General features: G+C 52.3%; 1 protein-coding gene across 2 annotated transcripts; it reads right to left on the reverse strand.

Annotated features, from left to right (window-relative positions):
• Positions 1 to 371: 371 nt before the first annotated feature.
• On the reverse strand, positions 372 to 14,267 carry ZNF274 (zinc finger protein 274). Of its 2 annotated transcripts, none has more exons than XM_081275122.1 (7): positions 14,133 to 14,267; positions 13,042 to 13,168; positions 12,336 to 12,431; positions 4,527 to 5,009; positions 3,064 to 3,164; positions 2,177 to 2,303; positions 372 to 1,795 (listed from the first exon to the last, which is right to left on the reverse strand). In XM_081275122.1, the coding sequence occupies exons 2-7, from the start codon at positions 13,073 to 13,075 to the stop codon at positions 864 to 866; spliced, it is 1,773 nt and encodes a 590-aa protein (XP_081131248.1). In that variant the 5' UTR covers positions 13,076 to 13,168; positions 14,133 to 14,267; the 3' UTR covers positions 372 to 863. The 2 variants fall into 2 exon arrangements, with proteins under 2 accessions (XP_081131248.1, XP_081131247.1); XM_081275121.1 differs by lacking the exon at positions 14,133 to 14,267 and adding an exon at positions 13,872 to 14,071.
• Between the last annotated feature and the right edge of the window lie 1,092 nt (positions 14,268 to 15,359).

Consider the following 15,359-nt stretch of genomic DNA (forward strand, 5'->3'; position numbering starts at 1 on the left):
GAGAACATCAAATTAAGCAAAGTAAGCCAATCCCCAAAATTAAAGTCAGAGCGTACCCTCTGGTAAGTGGATGCAGATCCATAACAGGGGTGCAGGGAATGGGGTGGGAAGAATGGAGAAACTTTGGGCGAAAGGAATGGGGGCAGGAAAGATGGTGGAATGAGATGGACATCATGACCTTAGGTACATGTATGACTGCACATATGGTGTGACTCTACACTGTGTACAACCAGAAAAATGAAAGTTTGTGTTCCATTTGTGTACAATGAATCAAAATGCATTGTGCTGTCATGTATAACAATTTAGAACAGATAAAAAAATGAAGTAAAAAAACCAAATAAATAAACATAATTAAATACAAAGGAAACAAATTCTACAAGAAATAGAGTTTATTTATCCACATTCTCTGTTAGTTCTTGTCCACACATAAATACTTTACTACAGATATATCAGTGCATAGATCATGGCTTTTTAAATTTCTAAGTACTTTAGATTTCATTATCACTTTTTTTGCGGGGGGGTGTAGTAGGGATTGAAATCAGGTCACTACTGCTAGGCTACATCTCAGCCTCTTTTCAAATTGAAGACTTTGTAGGAGGATATTGCCAAGTTGCTTAGGGCCTTCCTAGGTCGCTCAGGCCAGCCCTGAACTGGCTATCTTCCTGCCTCAGCCTCCTCAGTCGCTGGGACTGCAGGTGGACCACAGCACCAGCCCGTGTTCTTTTCAATGACCAGATAAAGAATAAATAACAGATCGGACCCTTTTCCCCCAGTCTGCACACCGACCGACGCAGAGTGCGCTGGGTGGGCGGCCCCGGTCCCCAGCGCAGGGAGTCCGGGCTCGGTGCCCTCCCACGGCGAGGCTAGGAGGCAGGCTGACTCTTCCTGCACTTCTTGCCGCCGTGCGTCTTCTGGTGCCCGATGAGGTGCGAGCTCTGGGTGAAGGCCTTGCCGCACTTCTTGCACACGTAGGGGCGCTCGCCGGTGTGGGTCCTCTGGTGCCTGATGAGGTGCGAGCTCTGGCGGAAGGCCTTGCCGCAGTGCTGGCAGGTGTAGGGCTTGGCGCCCGTGTGCGTCCGCAGGTGCTGCGAGATGGCCGAGCGGTCGTTGAAGGTCCGGCCGCACTCGCGGCACTCGAAGGGCCTCTCCCCGCTGTGCACCCTCTGGTGCTGCGTGAGCGAGGAGCTCTGCACGAAGCCCTTGCCGCAGTCCCGGCACACGTAGGGCCGCTCCCCGGTGTGGATCTTCTTGTGCACCGAGAAGTACCTGGGGTTCCGGAACACCTTCCCGCACTCGCTGCACCGGCACACCTGGCTCCCCTTGTGGATCCGGATGAAGGTGATCTGCAGGGCCCGCCGGCCGCCGGCCTGGCCCCCGGCCATCCGACAGCCGCCCGCTCCGGCTCGCCCCCTCCCACAGCCCCTCGGGTGCGGCCTCCCCCGGGAGGCCGCGGGCGCCGCACTGGTCACCCGAGGGCCCTGGGGGCGCGAGCGCCTTCTGGGAGGGCCTTTCCGGGGCGAGCCGGGGCTCGGGTCAGGTCCGGCGTCCGCCTGAGCTCCCGGAGCTCCGGGGCCTTCAGGGAGCTGGTGCTGAGAGGGGCCCTTCTCCGGGGCCGGCTCCACTCGGTTCGCGGTGGCCAGGGCTTTGGGGACCCCACCCTGTGAGACAGCAGTGGAGGGGGAGGACTGGCTACCTTCTCCTGAGGATTCTTTCATTTTGGGGTCAGGAAGTGGTTTCTCTGCAGGAACATCAGAATCTGGAGCTAACTCTTTGCCTTCCGGTGTCCTCTCCCACCCTGAAAAAAAAACCACACAGATTGTGGATGCTGTAGAGGGAAAGCGCCAGGATGGGATCCACAATGTAACTGAAGTCTTCCAAAGTCAGGGGACATCTCCCCCAGCGCCGCCATTAACCCTGGGAAGGCCTCTGAGAAGCTGTGCAGGACCAGAGGCGAACAAGCACCCGCGCTCTGGCTGCCTAGGGGCAGGTGGCAGATCAGAAGAGCCTGCTCTGCCTCTCCATCCAGTTTCCACCCCTTCAGGCCCACAGCTCCAGTGAAAGGTACTGGACCAGGCAAGTGAGCCTCCTGGGATGTCCCCTGTTGGCCCAGGGCTGAGAGAAGGCAAGGGTCCTGCCCTGGGGCCCCTGTGGTATTGTGAAGGTAGGTTCCGCTCACCTACTGAGACCAGGTTCCCAAAGGTCTCCAGCATCACATCATGGTACTCAGTCCTCTGTGTCGGGCCCAGCAGCCCCCATTCCTCCCGGCTGAAGCCCACAGCCACATCCTGGAAGGTCACAGGCTCCTGTAATACCAGGCATGTGTCTGCTTACGAGGACTGGGGTCTGTCAGCAGGACAGCAGAAAGGCCAGAAGAGCTTATGGCACTCGGGATTCCTCTGCTTTGGTGGTTGGCTCAGAGACAGCAACTCCAGGCCCACAAGAGGTCCACAGGGTCCCTCCTCACAGATGAGCTCAGAGCCCCAGCTGCAAGGCAGAGCCATAAGCCAACCAGGCTCACTGTGCCATAGGCCTTCCCCATGGGGGGGGACTGGCTCCTGCCTCTGTGGACAGTCTCATCTGGGTGCGCATCCACCCAGCCTGCCACGTCAGTGCTTTCTGGGGAGCTGACCAGGACTCCAGGGTAGGAAGCTTCCCTGTGCTCCCTGGGCCTGGACCTGAGAGGCATTCTGCCCAGATGGAGCAGAGCCTATCTGAGAAAGAATGGGAAAAAGCAGAGCCTTGAGATGGGCTGGTCCAGATCCTTCCCACCACCTGGACAGCCTTGCCTGAAGCCTACCCGCGATGGCTCATCTCACGGGATGACATGTTACTGAGAGCCAATGAATTTATTCACATGCTTGAGAAAGCCACTCACACTGAGAACAGGACTGACCTCCCTCTGCCTTCCTCCACACCCAGACTGCGGGTCGTCTCAGAGACCAGCACACTCCCACAGGCTCAGGAGCAGGATGGTCCCGAGCCCTGGGGCACAGAGGCTCCCAACCAATGGGACCACCTCACAGAGATGCTGAGATGAGAAAAACGGGTGAGGTCCCCACTCACCTCATTCGGCACTGCCTCTGGACAGATGGCCACATCCTCCTGTTCCTTCTCCTGCTGAGCAGTGACCTCTGGACAGCAGGCAGGCCCCTGGACAGGGAGTCCTGGGGGAGACAGAGCATGGGGGGGCTGGGGATGAGTGTGGATCCTCTCCCAGGGACAGCTCCCTGCAGTCCACAGGCTGCTGCCCGCTCACATACCAGTGGGTCTCCTCCCGCCTCTCCTCTCAGTCCGCACTCCTCACAGCTTGTGACCAAAGCCCCTACCTGGAGAGGTCCGGATGTGTCATTCTCCATGACCACGAGAACCAGTGTCCCCACTGAGACGTGGTCTCAGTCCCCATCTCCAAGGACTGTTTGGGGACCTGGCTTGTCTGGAGATAGTCAGCTTCTGCCCCCTCATGTGGACCTCCGTCCCCTTTCTCTTCTCTGGTTGCCTAATGAAAGGCAGGTCTACCCAGCCACAGGCTGTGCCCACAGCCCTCCCAACCACAGCTCTTTCATGCCTACCTTCCTCATGTGTCCCACTGCCACCAAGGAGGGTTCACAATGTGACCCAGGCTGGCCCCCCAGGCTGCCTCCCACAGAGAATAATCTGGGATGAACATGGAGCCCACAGCCAGCCAATCAGAACCAACGGAGTGCAGGTGACATGGGACATGGAAGAGAGGATGGGTCTAGAGGATCTACTGGAGCTCCTGGCTCCTGGCCCTTCCTTGTGTCACCCTGGCAGTGTCACAACAGGTCCTCCCGACTCACAATTCTAAGGTCAGTCTTGGCGACTTAGTGACACACTGACTCAAAATGAAGAAAAGAGACAGCTCGGTGGCAGAGTCGCCTGGGTTCAATCCCTACAGCAAAAACATTAGTTAAAATAGAAAAAAAATCCCGACAGGGCCCTAAGCTGCAGGCCAACTTGGCCCTCTCTTCCGTTCCACCACGAACCTTCCAAATCTCTCCCTGATGTCTGCCTGCCACACTGTGGTCACATCCATCCTGTCCCATTTCCCCACCGGCTCAGGTCCCAGTGCATGCCACCTCCTGTGATTCCCATCAGCACCCTGACCATTCTCCACCTCCCACCGTCTCCCACCGTCTCCACCTGTTACCTCCCCTACCTCTCCTGCTGGACCACTGGCTCAATCCTGCCTGCCTCAGTGACCCCTTTATCCACCGCTCCTGGACAGCTGAGAGCTCCCGTGGCAGGGATCCCAGGAGGATGAACAGAAAGCACCTTGTCTGTGAACTTCTGCAAGAAGCTTGTGGAAAGACTGCCAGAAGGCAGTGCCAAGCCCCACAATGGGGTTCCAACAGCTTTGACTCGTAACTTGGGGGACACAAACACCTTGGTGGATGGCCTAGGAACAACCCTCTCCCCATCCTTCCCAAGAGGGCTGGAGCTCTACCTCCTGTCGCTCCAAGAAACCTTGCAGAGGTGTCCCTCACCTTAGCCATCCGTACACTCACCTTCCTCTCCCGATAGCAAGGTCACGTCTTCCACCAGGGCTACGGCAGCCTGGCAGTTCTCAGGATGCTGTGACTCCACCCATGTCCGGAACTTCTCAGGCAGAGCACCCAGAAACTGCTCCAGCACCAGCAACTCCAGGATCTGCTCCTTGGAGCGTGCCTCGGGCCGTAGCCACTCGCGACAGAGCTCACGAAGTCGGGCCAGAGCCTTCTGAGGGTCAGCTGACTCCTCATACTGGAATTGCCGAAACCTCTGGCGAGCAGCTTCAGGGTCAGCTGGATGCCCACATGTCTGTTGGGCTGGCTCCCTGAGGATGCCTGGGCTGAGTTCCCCCTCGTCAGCATAGAGGGCCTGGATCTGGGCATTTCGGGGACCAGCCATCTCCTGGTTCAGTGTGAGGACCTCAACCACTCTGATCTTCATGAGGGGATTTTCAGCAGGAAGAGACTTCATCTGAGGGCCCAGTGGAACTTTAGGACATTCTGTAAGCCAAAAGTACAAGACAAATGGCTAACAAGAACTTGAAAAAGCAAATGAAAATCACAGTGAGATATGACTCCACACCCACTAGAATGGCTACTGCCAAGAGATGGACCACAGGCCTATATACCTAGTTCAGTGATAGAGCACCTGCCAAGCATGCACACGGCCCTTGGTTTGATCCTAGGACTGGAGAACTCCTCCAAATACCAGTGAGGATACACAATGCCACACCACTTTCCACAGCAATCTATTAGCTCCTCAAAAAGCTAAATATATAATCATCATTAACTCAAAAACTACCCTTCAACTTACATTTAAACATAAGAAACCTGAAAACCTGTGTTTACAAAAACTTATATGAGCAGTACTGTTCGTAACAGCTGAAATGTAGAAATCACTCCTGTCCACCAGGCGACAGAAGTACAGAGGCTCCCTGCCTGCTGACAGGATTACATCCTGATAAATCCATGTGCATAAGAAGCATCCAAGTAAAAAATGCATACAGTACAACTAGCCTATAAAAATGTCATCTCTAAGTTTCCAACAAGCTGGAAATAAAAAAATCACCAGGCCAAATGACCATCAAACCCAGGACCACATGCACAAACTATGATCTACATAGCGGGAGGTCTGGCAACAAAAAGGGCTGGAGGACTGTATGTGACGTGACACTCACCAACCTTGACAAGGCTGGACTGAGAAGGAAGCAGATGCAACACCATGTGCTGGTGAACCAGCTGTATGAAATGCACAACAGGCGCTTGCTCTCAGCTGTACCACTTAACACATGTCCTGGATATTCACCTCACCCGACCGAACAAACTGGAAAAGACAGCAGTGGTTTCACTGCAAATACCCAGGTTATCAGTTTCATGTAGGGCTCAGCCTCAGTATGGCATGTGGTACACAAACAGGAAGAGACACTTTATGTTCCTTACTCAGTGGGATCCCGTCAAGTTAAGTTTCCTTCTTTCTGTCAAGTAACAGAGGTAAAAGCTGATAATTTGCCTGCACAGATCACATTCAAAGGGTCCTCTCCCATATGAGTCCTCTGATGTGAACACGAGAACTCCTACTGAAGAGGCCCCCCCGCCTGTGCTCACGTAACAATCCTCATCAGCACACCTTGCTACACCGGAAGCCTTCCTTACATGCTTCCATGTCCAGTAGGACTTGTGATGCTTCAGGGATCGTCCTCAGCAATCAGGTCCTCATGATGTCACAGCTCTCAGGTGTAACTAGTTGGTGTTAAGAACTTTTTCAACTCAACGAAACTGTGGTTTTTGCCCAGTATGAATTCTCTCAACACAAGACATTAGGCAATAAGCCTTTCCTGTTGCCACTGCACTCCTGAGAATGCCGTTTCTTCCCTGTGAGTTCTCAGAGACACTCTTTGGAAGACTTCTACCATCCAGGGTTGTTATAAGCATCCTTTTTAGTCTTCTCTGTTAAGGATGCCAATCTGAGCCGAAATTGGGCTTTCTCACACTCAATGCATTTATTCCATCTTGGTTTAAACCTTTTTTTAAAATACAAAACTACTATATTCTACTGATTTTCTACATTCTCCATGTTTAGGAGAATGAAAATGTGGGAGAACAGAATGGCATCCCCTGCAGTAGTTCTCTCCCAGAAGTGATATGGCCATGCCATTCTAAACTCCCACATCCCAATTCTCCTGTATTCACTCTATAGCCTGTGGGATCCCCTTAGGCTACACAAAGGATGAACCCCCCCCAAATTTACCTTTCTTACTGCTCCACAAGATCTCATATAAATTATTACTGTTTTTAAGCTGATGTTTGTTGTATGTTTGCAAGAGCTGACACTTTCACATTTGTAGGGTCTATTTCCTGCTTAATTTCTTAAAAAACAAATGTGTGTTCTGCAGGCTTTTCTATGATAGTCTCTTCTCTGCACTAGTTTCCTAATGATTAGGTCTAGTTTATCTCTCCCATGTTCCACTGAGAACTGTATTATGGTAATCCTTTCCTGATGGGGTGCTCAGTGAGAGCTGATTCCCCCAAATGCCTTACTTTCATAGCATATTGTCCAATTCAAGGCTTTCCTGAGGGTGAATGCCATGTGTTAGCATTTATCCCATTTCTCTTCTACTTCAACCACCAGAACCCATGCTGCCACTCACTGGGCTATGATTGAAAGCTGAGAAGCATGCAGGATGAATTGCCAAAATGGGCTAGTTTTGTGTTCAATCCCAGTTCTGTGCATTAACAAGAGCTTATGGCCGTGTCACTGCTGGGAGAAAGCTACTGCAGGGGATGCCATTCTAAACTCCCACATGTTAATGAGCTGCCTCAACCCACTTCTGAGGTTCCAACAGGTGCATCCAACTGGTTTTGCAAACCTCTCTGGCTGTCTCTATGGTCCCTTCCCGTTAATATTCCATTTACAGAACCAGGAAAGATGTGAGAAAGTTCAGACTTGAATCAAGGTGGAAGCTACTATTAATTCTCTGTATAATTTGCTTAAAATTATTTCAACATGAAAAGAAAAAAAGCCTGTATTGCAACTCCGCAAAATCTGTATCTTCAGACTTTCCCATGTAAACGGCTAATGCCAAAAATTTGGGTAACTTTTCTCCTTGATCATATTTTATAAACAAGATAGTGACACATATAAAGAGAATGCATGCAGTATACACAGGCCCCCGCAAGTCCCTTGCCTCTGAAAGCCTCAGCAGCCTTCCTTTGTCTCCCGCAGCCGCTAGCCAGCCCTATGCACCTACCCATCCATCACAGGCCAGCATTCTCGCCTCTCCCCGGATTCTGCTGTGGCCGGATTCTGCTGTGGCCGCCTCCCGCCTTCTTCTCCAACTACCCAGAGAAAGCTGTGAAAAGTCGGCACTCCCTTGCTCAAGGATGAAAGTCAATTCCCCCGCACAGCTAACACACAGCTAACGAGGCCTGTGGACTCTGCCAAGTTTAACGTGCATGTCTTTATGTCCCAGTCACCATCACCGGCACACTGGGCAGCTTTGTGTTCCCTCAATATGTCCAGCCTGTTCCATCTCATGGTCATCTCAAATGGCATCCCTCTGCCTGCCTGAAAGTTCTTTTCACCATCTTTTTTTTTTTCCCCCCCAAAAAGTGATACAGGGGTACTTTACCACTGACCTACATCTCCAATCCTTTTTAAGAAAATTTATCTTGAAACTGGGTTTCCCTAAACTGCCCAGGCTGGCCTTGAACTTGTGATCCTCCTGCCTTGCAAGTCACTGGGATTACAGGTGTGCATCACCACATCCAGCTGATGCCACAGTCTGGCTGGGCACAAAATAACCGAGCCGCCACACAGCCTTGTAGGTTCAAACAGCAACCTTTATTTCCGAACTCTCACGGGCACTCTACACACCCTTCCCGGGAACACACTACCTCCACCGGGCTCCGCGCGCCAATTCTCTCAGAACCCCATGAGAACTCAACAGGAACTCCAAAGTAGGGAACTCCAAAGTAGCGGGCGCCACAGGCAGCAGGATCTGCCCTAATCCAGGAGCAGGGTCACCTTTCAACCATTCCCTCTGGCAAAAATGCCAGGGTCATTCTGACTAAACTGTGGCTCTCAACAAGCTGATTTCCTCAGGCAAAGAACGTAGACATGAAAGGTGAAGCTGAGTGCAGTGGCCATGCCTGTAATTCCAGTCACAAGTACAAGGTCAGCCTAGACATCTTAGTGAGACCCTCATAACTTAGCAAAATAAAAAAGACTCAGGGTGGGGGGACTGGGGTTTTAACTTAGTGGTACAGCACTTGCTTGGCATGTGTAAGACACTGGGTTCAACTCTCAGAGACACATATAAATAAAATAAAGATCCATAGACAACTAAATAAAGTAACAACAATAATAACACACATGCACATACATGTATAAATAAAGTGCCCCTGACTTCAATCCTGAAGTCCAAATAACTTCACCCCTGCAGTATACCAATTAGCTCCCCTACAGCAATTCCTCATGGTTCCTCCTCAGTGCCTCCCACAATGTACCACATCCGCACAGTCTTTTCATAATCTATGGCAACAAGGTTTGGTTTATGTCCCACCTGTTCAGTACACTATATGTGACAGAACAGGTCCTCAGAGTAAGAAACGGGGAGGGAAGGAAGCATCTCCTAAAGAACTCTGTGACAGAGCAAAGGTCACTTTGGCACCTCTCATCTCAGGCCCACTTGAAAGCCAGCTGACCAGCCTCCGCTCACAGGTCTCCTTCCCTGGAGCTCCACTGAAACTCCTGCTCACCTGTGAGCCAGCTCTCTACAGTGTCTCTGTGGCAGCCAGCCTTGGAGCTATTAGACCATCCCGAAGAGTAGTCAGGAGGTTTATCCATGCAGGACAAAAGAGATGAGCTGTCCCAGCCAGAGCACAGCCAGAGCCACACAGACAGGAACACAGGTTAATAGGCTGGACACCAACACAGGAGGTACAAAACTGCTGGGGGTTTTGGGCGGGTAAGGTATGATTTGGTGACCAGTGCTAATAGAAAGGATATTTGCAATGAAGGGAATGAAAGGAAGGACTGAATGGAGGAAAGAAAAATAGAAAACCACCGAGCCATAAGTTCTAACAGGGAGAAACCAGAACTAGGTTCAGAAAAAGAAAGAATGGCATCACAGATGCCAGCTTCGTCTTGTTGGGGCAAATAGGTCATCAATACAGAGAGGAACAGCTGGAGATTCCACAAACACTGGCACAAGCAAGAGGGTTCCAACACACTTACACCACAGCAGAGAGGAGACATAGGGGAAGCCCCCAGAGTGCTCTAGAGCCGGCATCACAATCGGAGAGGGGATGTGGCAGCAAACATGCAGAGAAAACTACCGCCCAACCCAACCTGAGCATATCAACACGTCGACACAAGTGGGCAGCTCCAGCAGCAATTTACATCATGCATTTCTGTGTCATCCTAGAAGGCTCTGGAAGGGAAACTGGGGATATGCCGGAGGGTCGTTCACTAGAAATGGCTAAAAGACCATTCATCCATATAAAAACTGATTTAAAACAAAGCAGAATCCAGCCCTGTGCTCACCAGAACTCACCTACTTTTCACTCTCAGCATGGTGATGTGTGGAAGAACCACTTATGATGAACCCAATCATATGACTGACTGTCCAAGGCAATAAAAAATTAACACCTGGCCTCCAACTTTATACCTGCTGGTCAAATTACCATGTATGTGGGCATCTAAAGAATCTGGCACAACTGTTACAAATCACCCAAGAACTCGGGAGCCTGACATATCCACCTGGAACAATGATACAGGACTGAAGACCAATCAGATCAGCAACAATGCAAGCCCCCAAAGGCAACACACTCTAATAGCATCTCCTCCTCCCCCGATGCACTGACATTATGTGTCCATTAAGAGAACTACATGCTAAGGGTAGGGGAACATTGAAAGGTACAGCAACACCACGTTTCCACACAAAGACCTAAGCAGCACAAGAGACCTCTGTCAGGACTGTGCACTATGATCACAAAAACTGGATTCACATCAAGATGGTGTTTCCGATAAGCAGAGGAGAGGGAGCAAATGGTGCTGCAAAAATTTGTGCCCCATGCCACATGAGAAACTTCCAAGTAAATTGGACAAAAAAGCAAACTTAAAAAGAGGGCAGGGGTAGAGTTTAGTGGTAGAGTACTTACCTAGCATGTGCAAAGCCCTGGGTTCAATCCTCAGCACCACATAAAAATAAATAAAATAAAATAAAGGTATTCGTCCAACTACAACTAAAAAAATTTTTTAAAAAATCTTTAAACAAACAAACAAAAATCTCAAATAGGGTCAGGTGCAGTAGCACAGGCCTGTAATCCCCAGGACCCAGGACACTGAGCCAGGAGGATCTCAAATTCAAGGCCAAGCTCAGCAACTTGGACCCTAAGCAACTTAGCAAGACCCTGTATCAAAAAAGTTTCTGGGGGTTTAGCTCAGTCACAAAGTACCCCTGAATTCAATTCCCAACTTAAGAGAAAAAAAAAATCAAAAACATGAAAGTAGTTTACATGGAAGAAAATCCAAAACCAAGATAAAGACAGAGGCTGGGGTGCGGCTCAATGGTACATGAGTTCTTGGGTTCAATCCACAGCACTATCCAAAAAAAAAAAAAAAAAAACCCACATAAAACTTGTTTTTAAACTATATAGTTTCCGGAAAAAGACCTTACATAAAAAGAGTAGATAAATGTTGGACTGAAATAGATATTTCAACATTAACATCCAGAATAGCACTCCCAAAATACAAAGAGGAAAAGACTAAATAATATAGAATTCACAAACAAAATGTGAACTACAGTGAACATATTTTTTTGTCCATCGGACTTCCAAACCTTAAGGAGACCACTACAAACTGCTGGGGAAGGAGAACTTAGCACTTGAGTGGCTACACATGTTAAAAGAATTTGAGAGAACAACCTGCTATTACCAGATTTTTAGCTTACTCAAGGGTTAATCCTATGGTTTCTAGACATTGAACCTAAAGAAAAATCAAAATGCGCTAAAAATGAATGTTGAGAGTGGGGATGGCTCATGGCATTTTATCAGAAGGAGTGGTTGAGAGGTGAGGCCAGCGAGCCATTAAGATGATGATAATTAAGTTAAGCGGTGTATAATTGCTGTGACAGGATGATGCTGGATTGAAACAGGCTGTATATTCAGTTGTATATGGACCCCTGCTGCCCGGCAATAGGGTGGGCCCCTGCTGCCTCAGGGGCCCGCTAGTTCCCATTGAGTTCTCACGGAGCCCAGTGGAGGGTGAGAGAGTTGCCAGGAAACGCACATGGAGTTCCTATTTGAACCTACAGGTGCCTTGTGGTGGCTCGGTTATTTTGTGCCCAGCCAGACTGCGGCAAATGAATACTATGAAGGTTTTTGGAATAACCTGAATACCCATCTGGAAAACTGAAATGTGGACTACACTGATCCTGTTAAAAGGAATGGTAGGATCTGTGTTGAGCATAACATCCCCCAAATGTGAATGTCTGTGCACACACATGTAAACACACAAAAACTCCTGGCTGGGGACAAACCAGAAGCACCAGTGACTGCTTTAGGAGACAGCTGACAGCGAGTGGAATAGATGGGAGACCTTATCCATTCAAAAGGCAAACCTGTACCTATGTACCACCCATTAGCAACAGGTTCACCTTTAACAATCAGGACACTGTTGACTGGGGACAGAGGAAATGTGGAGCTTGATTCTCCAATCAGACCTCCCCCTGGGGTCTCACAGTCTCTACTCTTTTCTAAAACACCAGTCTCTAACTAACCAGTGGACGCATCCCCTGTGAGAACTCCCATGTGCCTGGTTCTCACCTGGAAAGGTGTCTTGAAGAATTCCTCTTTCCTCTGGCCAGAAGTCTTCTGCCACCTCTAACTGAGATACCACATCTGGCTTGGAAAGCTGATGTTCTGCTCGAGGGAAAAGAGAAGGCTTGGGGCAGGGTCGGTTTGGGAGAAAACACTGTCCCAGCCTCCTCCCCTTCTAATACATGACATGACTTTGGGTTTAGGGCAATGACAACCACATCCTTCCCTTTTGTCAGAGTTTTTCTGAACTCCCTTGCCCACAGAGGTGGCGGGAGTCAGGGTGCAGGCTGGCCAGCAAGACAAAGGGAGCTGGGGGACCTTCAGGGAAAGCTTGAACCCAGACACGAACCCTGGGGCCATAGTTACCTAGGAGGAAAAGTTAAAAGAACCACAGAAATGGAAGGAATCAACATCTTTAATGATGCCCATTCCAGATCTGTGGTATATTAACATGTCCTTGTTAAATGGTCACAAAAACAACAAGCATTCACTACTGCAGCTGAAAACATGACTGGTATCCAGGGAGCTGAGGTATGGATGGTGTGAAGCTTTGGAATCAGACTGAGAAGTTGCCTTTTTCCCCCTCAGTGGCTTCAGGGCCTTAACATAGCTACTCTGATCCCCGCAGTCTGATCCAAGCCGACACACTTCTGAGGCATCACACGGGGTACCACAAAGCAGAGATCTTTCCTGACATGGAAGCCGGCCTTACCCACAGAGACCAGGTTCCTGTAGTTCTCCAGCATCACTTCCCGGTACAGAGACTTCTGTCTGAGGTCCAGCAGTCCCCACTCCTCCGGGGTAAAAGTCAGTGTTAAGTCTTCAAAGGCCACCGGTTCCTAAAACGCAGAGGTTCCTGTTCAGCCAAGGCAGATCCTCCTCCGTGTTGACAGAAAGAGGGAAGGCTGACCAAGATGACCTGAAAGCACTGTACGCGTCTCTTCTTGAGTGACTGTCTCTGTCTGAAACCTGGAGCAAATCCGAAGTGGCCCTGTCCAGGTCACAGTCAGGAGAACAAGTGAAATCCCTAAATCTGTGGAAACGTATCCATTTCTTATTAACCAGGGAAGCTGACGAAGACCGGCACGTGTGCCTGGAGCAACTCCCCGGCGAACAGTCCCGCCCGTGGCCCCTGCTGCTGCTCTGCCTCCACCGCCGGAGGGCCCGCTCGGCCTCCTCCCGGGGACCAGCTCACCTGACGGCTCGGCTGCTGAAACCTAAGCACCAGGCCGACCCCGACCTGGGCTGGCTGCCAGGGTAAGGGACACCTCGGGGCCTCAGGCCGGCCTGGGAAGCCCGCATCCCACCTGCCCTCGGGGACCGAGGCCGTCAGTCCCGGGGCCAGGCCAGGCCACCTTCCCGCGGGGGCCCTCCCGCGGCACCGCGGGGAGCCGACCGCGCCCTCGGACGTAGGGCGGTGCCTTCGCAGACAGCTGGGGGCGCTGCTCACAGGGAGCGTGTCCCAGGTCCTGGCTCAGTCCCCAGGACCGGAAAAAAAAAAAAACCCACCAAAACGGAACAGCGGAGTCGGCGCCTACTCACACTGCACCAGGCCGTCGGAAGCCGGGCGGCCATGGCCGCTCCTGGGTCGCTCGCGGGAGTGGGCGGTCCCGAACCGACGCAGGGGGCACACGGGCGGGGCCTCTGAGACGGCGCCGCGCCGGCCGCCCCCGAGCCCGCGAACGGGCGCTGCTAGCGGGGGCCCCAGCAGAGCCCGCTGGTAGCTCGCGAGTCCGCCCGGGAGCGGACGACACGGCGCGACTACGTGCAGCTCCGACGGGCGCAGCGTCCCGCCACACTCACCCCGTGCACGCCGCACAATGGCGCCCGTCGGCCCGCGGCGAAGTGCGTCAGCCCGGAGTCCGCACTACAACTCCCAGAAGCCCCCGCGGCGCGCCTCAAGCGGCCGCGCCCTCACCGCGGCCATCTTGACCCGCCCGTCCGGGCGGCGGGCGAAGCCGGATCGGTAGGAAGGGGGCTCTCGTCGGCCGCCTTTGGCGGCCCAACGGGCCCAGGGTACAGAACCAGTCGGGGTAGCAGGACTCAAGCCCCCGTGTCTCCGTGGGCGACGACCCGAGCCGCAAGAGTCATGCCCCAACGAGGGCGACCACGCGTGGGCGTGTCGGAAGTTGGGGAAAGGGCAACTGAGGGCAGGAAGTGCGGGGTGCGTGGGGCCCGTCGGGGCGGGGCTTTGCGGGGAGAGCAGTGGGGCGGAAATGCGGGACGCGCCTCTGTGGCGGAGGCCGGCCGGTGTCCACGGCAGGGCTAGACAGGTCCTCTCCCGTCCACGGGGCGGAAACGAGGGTAGGGCGGGACGTGTTCAGTGCCTGGGGCCAGTCTGCTCCAGGCTTCCGGGAAGGGCGGGGTTAGACTGTCCGGAAGTGGCCGGGGCGGGCGGAGGTGCCCCGCGGCGGCAGGGGCGGGGGCGGGGCCATGGCAGGCCAGAGGTGGGCCCCGCCCGGGGGCGGGTCTAGTACGGGGCGGAGCCGCGTGTCTGGAATCCGGTTGCCGCTGGGGCAGAAGTCTGTGGGCAGCCAGAAGCTGCTGTACGTGCATCTTCCCAGGCAGCCCAGCCCGACGGAGACTCAGGTCCCTGGGATCTGTCCAGCTGGGGCCAAGGACCTGGTGTGCCCCTCTCGGGATTCATGGCAAGTCTCAGCAGTCCTCTGCCTCCCTGCGGGCGTCCCCGTTCACTGATTGCTGAATTGGTTTCAGGGGCCAATTTTTTTTTTTTAATATTTATTTATTTTTTCTTAATTCTCGGCGGACACAACATCTTTGTTGGTATGTGGTGCTGAGGATCGAACCCAGGCCGCACGCACACTAGGTGAGCGCGCTACCGCTTGAGCCACATCCCCAGCCCTCAGGGGCCAATTTTTATGGACCACTTTTGGAGCCACGCTCAGCAGGCCAGTAATCCCAGCCATTCAGGAGGTTGAGGCAGGAGGATCACAGGTTCAAGACCAACTTAGGGAGGCCCTAAGCAAATTAGACCTGGCAGAAACAAAAAGGGCCAGGGGTGTGGCTCAG

Source organism: Spermophilus citellus (assembly GCF_964194105.1).
Source record: "Spermophilus citellus genome assembly, chromosome: 18".
NCBI classification, from domain to species: Eukaryota; Metazoa; Chordata; class Mammalia; order Rodentia; family Sciuridae; genus Spermophilus; species Spermophilus citellus.

What these genes read in the sequence shown, in the direction of transcription:
- ZNF274 (XM_081275121.1), bottom strand. Translation starts at nt 13,904, where the DNA reads ATGGCCGCCCGGCTTCCGACGGCCTGGTGCAGT. An exon ending in CAGGAACCTGGTCTCTGTGG is followed by an intron (nt 12,432 to 13,041) that starts GTAAGGCCGGCT and finishes TCCCTCGAGCAG; the next exon opens with AACATCAGCTTTCCAAGCCA. An exon ending in TCTTCAAGACACCTTTCCAG is followed by an intron (nt 5,010 to 12,335) that starts GTGAGAACCAGG and finishes TTTGGCTTACAG; the next exon opens with AATGTCCTAAAGTTCCACTG.